The following is a 4,424-nucleotide window of genomic DNA, read 5'->3' as shown; positions in this document are numbered from 1 at the left end:
GCAGTAAAGAAACACCCACGAGCCAACCGTGCCAGTCACCAAATTAGCGCGCAACTGGGGGGATACTTGACCTCAACGTCACTGATACCTCTTGGCAGCTTGACTGGATCTGGGGTTTCTTCCGTTATGGGGATTTCATTCAGGACGGGGAACTGCGTCGGCCATCATGCGTGTCCATAGATAGGTGCAGGAACACTGGCCTGAAAGCAGATCTGAGTAAGGAAGTACAAGATTTAAAACAGGTCCATGAGGGACGGTAGGGGAAATCCGTAACGAAACTTCCAGATGGTTCACGACCAGTGTCGCTCCAGTTGTTAATAGCTTTTCTGCAGAACACGGGACTAGGAGGGATGCCGAAGGTAGACGTCAACATCAACCCTTCTGTTAGGGGTCATCACCATTCTCCCATCCGTAGCATATGTACTTCTTCCACTCCACTAAGGCTTATCACGCAGAAGTGGAAAATCAGGATACATGTCTTTCAAGATCGGGTTCGCTTTCCGCTGCCACCAATGTAGCGTCCCGAGACTCCCTGAAGACGAAAGAAGACAAAATACTCGGGCAGAATATATATATATTCAGCACGGAGAAGGTGTCTGGGCTATTGGCACGGCCCAAAAGGCCAGCCCCAGCCAGTGAGGTACAAGGGGGCTAATTCGAAGTACAAAAGTGGCGCCTCATCAGAACCGAGGGATAAACCACTACCGTATTACACTACAGCTCCCCTCCTACTTGAACATTGTATTTTCCCTCCCCATCTTGTCACCTTTAATAAAGATGTCTAAAGCGGATCAACCGAGCTTGCCTAAGAATGTTAGGAATAGGGAAGCGGAGACCGATGAGTCTCGCTTCACAATAATGCCTGAAAAATTCTTCATTTGACTATTTTGAAATTAAGCTATAGCGCTTAATGTCTGATTTCCTTTTACGACAAAGGCTGCACTGCATCAGTTTGCTTTATTAATAGTTTTTCACGTTATGCAGCAATAATATCCAAGGCACTCACCTCTTCAAAATTGTAGAGTTGTGTTTAGGTATAATGCAACTAATTGTGAAAGCTTGCCTAGTTTAGATACCTTGTGTAGCAGACATGGTTATATATGAGTTTAGGCTGTTAAAAATACAAAGAGACTTGAAATATACAATCATTCTCTAAATTTGCTCATTGTGCATCGATGCATAATATTTTGGACTTAAGTATTTAGTAGCTGCACTTCTGCCCTAGATTTTTATTTTGTTAACTTTTTGATTGGAGCAAAGCTTGACAAAAATGTCAATTTTTTGATCTAGTCATCCAAACTGTTTAGTACGCAATGCGTCAGATCGCTTCCACACTTGCCCCTCTCGACCCATGTGATCACTTTTAGAGTGGCTAAGTTGGTTCCGCGTACAAACATGATTATTCGAGTACAATCTGAGCATGGCACCAAGCGTCTTGAAGTTTCTGAATCAGATCCTGTTGCAAAACTGTTTGAGCTCACTGCGAAAGCCTTCAATCTCGACCCAAGTTCCAACTGGCAGTTATCAAAATCCCGAAAATGTGGCGACGCTATAAAGCGTAATACGCGGCTTGCACTCAAAACTGCAAAGTTCCAGTAATTTTTTGCTGTTTTTCGTTTTATATTTTGTTTGAAATACTTAACTCGGAGCCAGTATTCCAGAGTCAAGTGCTCATTTTGCTTTTGCAAGGTTATTTTGGTCTCAGATTTGCTGTTTCCTTGACTTTTCCGTGTACCCAAAAATTGTTACTCTATTTGCCCGCGGATTTTTCTTTGACGCCTCACTTCTTTTTAGGAATGGAGATATACTGTATATCATAAGTAGACCAAAAACCCCTAGTTCCCAAGCTCCTTCTCAGGTAACTGTCTTTACGCTGTCATACCGTATTTTACAATTTGCTCATAGTCACTTTCTTTAAACTTCTTCTTTCTTGTTTCTAGACAAAGGATACTGATACCAAAGAAGTTCCTTTGGTGCTTCTTAAAGAGGACGAAGTTGATAAAATTATTGATGCAATGGATGGCAAGATTAAGCGTCCGAAAGGACACTTGTAAGTTTTATTTTAAAACAATTCTTTCGGATATTCCTCCTCATACGTCAAATATCTCCTCTTCTTAATTTTAGATGCCATCATCCAGATTCCGGTGTTTGCATTCATTGCGTTCCTCTAGAGGTATAGTATCCCATTAATTCTCTCCTACACCGTTTTATGATCATTTTTTGGATTGGAATGGTGTTTACTTCATCGTCTAGCCGTCAGATCCAAACTACCTGAGTCTTTGCGACCCACCAGTGAAATTCATGTCCTTCCATGCTTATCTACGCAAACTGAGAGGCGGTCAAAACAAGTGAGTTTTGACGGCTTCCCTTGATTAACTTTTGACTGGAATACTACTCAATTTTCGGAGTGATTAGATTGGGGATTTAAAACGGCTGATGTCTCTGCAGAATGTGGCGCAGAAGCCCTTTTACCTTAGCAGGTTGAATTACCTAGGCCTCATATTGGGCCGCCATAATATTATAAAGCTTCTATTATACGTTAAAAAGGAGCCTTCTGATCATTTAAACTGTGCATGGACCATCGATAACTGAGAGGGTGAATGGGTAGTGCCGAAGCGACACCTAAATGGATGCGTTAGAGGTCATTTTGTGCTGATTCGACGAATGTTTGCCCATTGTCCACCTCCTGTCTCAGATTTAATGAAGCAGGTTGCTCTACCTTTAATTGCCTCATTAGAGTCTATCAAAAATTTTGCCTAATCATAAGTTCCCTTACGGCTTTTAACAGATTCTTGTTCACTGTAATTGACGAGACTCCGCTGAAACGTGATAGTCTGAAAGCAGCTTCTTTGTAAGCATGCAGGAGGACTGGTAAGCTATCAGCACAGAGTTCCATATCACTGTTGGTTTTGCTAGACAACCGGTTTTCCACTAAGGAGACTTTGTTGAAGCCGGTTTTTCCTTAATTATGCCCACACCTCTAATCCATAAGGAGGGGAAGCTGCTTTATCCAGTTTCTCTACTTTGCCTACGTTACTAGCGTAGTGAACTCGTCGAATCTGTGAATGAAAGCATCTGCCGGTGCCACTACGACTAGCTTTCACTCCATCTTATTTTCAAGACAACATCGTCTGCTGGGCTGCGTATCGTCACTGAAACCGTCGGAAAACCTGGTCTACTCCTGTACATTAGCCGATAATTTCGTTCGTTCGTTCACTGGGGATCTTTGAGCCTGAAAGCAGTTTATCTAATAGAGCTGTGCCAGTGGAGGCAAAACTCTTGGGCGCCACTTCTTCGCTCTTACTGGTGCCTTTCTAGGAGGGAAAATTCCACAGACTTGGAGGTGTTTCGCTAAGTTTATTGTTGATTGGTTAGTGGTGTCTCTTAGGGAGGTAATTTTACAGGCTCTGCTTAGGTTGTTCCGTCTATGCAGCCACCTCCATCTGGAGGGAGGTCAGAGATGTCGATAATCAGTAAATGCCTTTGTTTTCATCATTCTCTTTTTTGGCATTTCTCAGAATCGGAGGGCTTCCGATATATCTCCTTGGCTTGTTTCGACCAGCTGTATACGTGCATGAGCACAAAATTTATCGAGATACTAATTAGGATAACTGAGGGGTGGAAATTTCGCCATGGTGGTGCGGGCACGTTGAGGGTATGGTGGGCAGGTACGTACCTGCTGGTTCGACTGCTAAAGTCCTTTCTCATGATTACCATTCTCACGCATTTTTATCATTCGAATGGTCTTGAATCTACACGGAGTAATTGCAAACATGGGGTATCTCCACGCATTATCGGCCCATTGAATGTAACTTGGGAAATGTCGTAGGCTGACGAAATTCCTTAAACGTCTCAATAGAACTGCTTTTTTTGGGATAGTAGACATCCCTAGCACGGCTTTGTAACAGTAGCTTGGACGGCATGGTTACTGATCCCCACCGTGACTTTACTCGCAGAGGGAAGCTCGTTCGGCTGGAGAACATGCGCTGCAGCCTGCGCCCCGGATGCACCTCCCATCCGCCCTGGCCGGCGGGCATCTGCACACAGTGCCAGCCAAGTCCGGTGACGCTCGAGGTGCAGCCCTACCGACACGTAGACTACGTACAGTTTGAGAATGGCGAGGTGGTGGAGACCTTCCTTGACTTCTGGCGCCTTACGGGGCGACAGCGCGTCGGTCTTCTTCTCGGCGAGTACGCACCCTTTGACACCGCAGGCGCCCCACCTCTTGCTATTAAGGCGGTGGTTGCGGCTATCTACGAACCACCCCAGGTCTGTCCTTCTCTCTGTCTGCCGACTTCATCGTCTGCTTGCCTGCCTGTTTTCTCCACCTCCCCAGCTGTTCACTCACTCTACTTTTATTCGACCTTTCTCTCCCATCCATCCATCCATCCATCCATCCATCCATCCATCCATCCATCCATCCA

General features: G+C 44.7%; 1 protein-coding gene across 1 annotated transcript in view; it reads left to right on the top strand. All coding sequences in view use genetic code 11, as the record gives it.

Annotated features, from left to right (window-relative positions):
- Positions 1-1,395: 1,395 nt before the first annotated feature.
- The window catches only part of EGR_06378 (Nuclear protein localization protein), a gene marked incomplete at both ends in the record, with an annotated part of 6,453 nt that continues 3,424 nt past the window's right edge, over positions 1,396-4,424 (top strand). The window contains 6 exons of the mRNA XM_024495627.1: positions 1,396-1,595; positions 1,795-1,858; positions 1,941-2,050; positions 2,125-2,173; positions 2,254-2,348; positions 3,957-4,269. Of these exons, the coding sequence (XP_024349903.1) occupies positions 1,396-1,595; positions 1,795-1,858; positions 1,941-2,050; positions 2,125-2,173; positions 2,254-2,348; positions 3,957-4,269 (831 nt within the window). The remainder of the gene's footprint in view (positions 1,596-1,794; positions 1,859-1,940; positions 2,051-2,124; positions 2,174-2,253; positions 2,349-3,956; positions 4,270-4,424) is intronic.

This window comes from Echinococcus granulosus (genome assembly GCF_000524195.1).
Source record: "Echinococcus granulosus chromosome Unknown EG_S00056, whole genome shotgun sequence".
Lineage (NCBI taxonomy): Eukaryota > Metazoa > Platyhelminthes > Cestoda > Cyclophyllidea > Taeniidae > Echinococcus > Echinococcus granulosus.
This window is presented reverse-complemented; position numbering and strand designations above follow the sequence as displayed.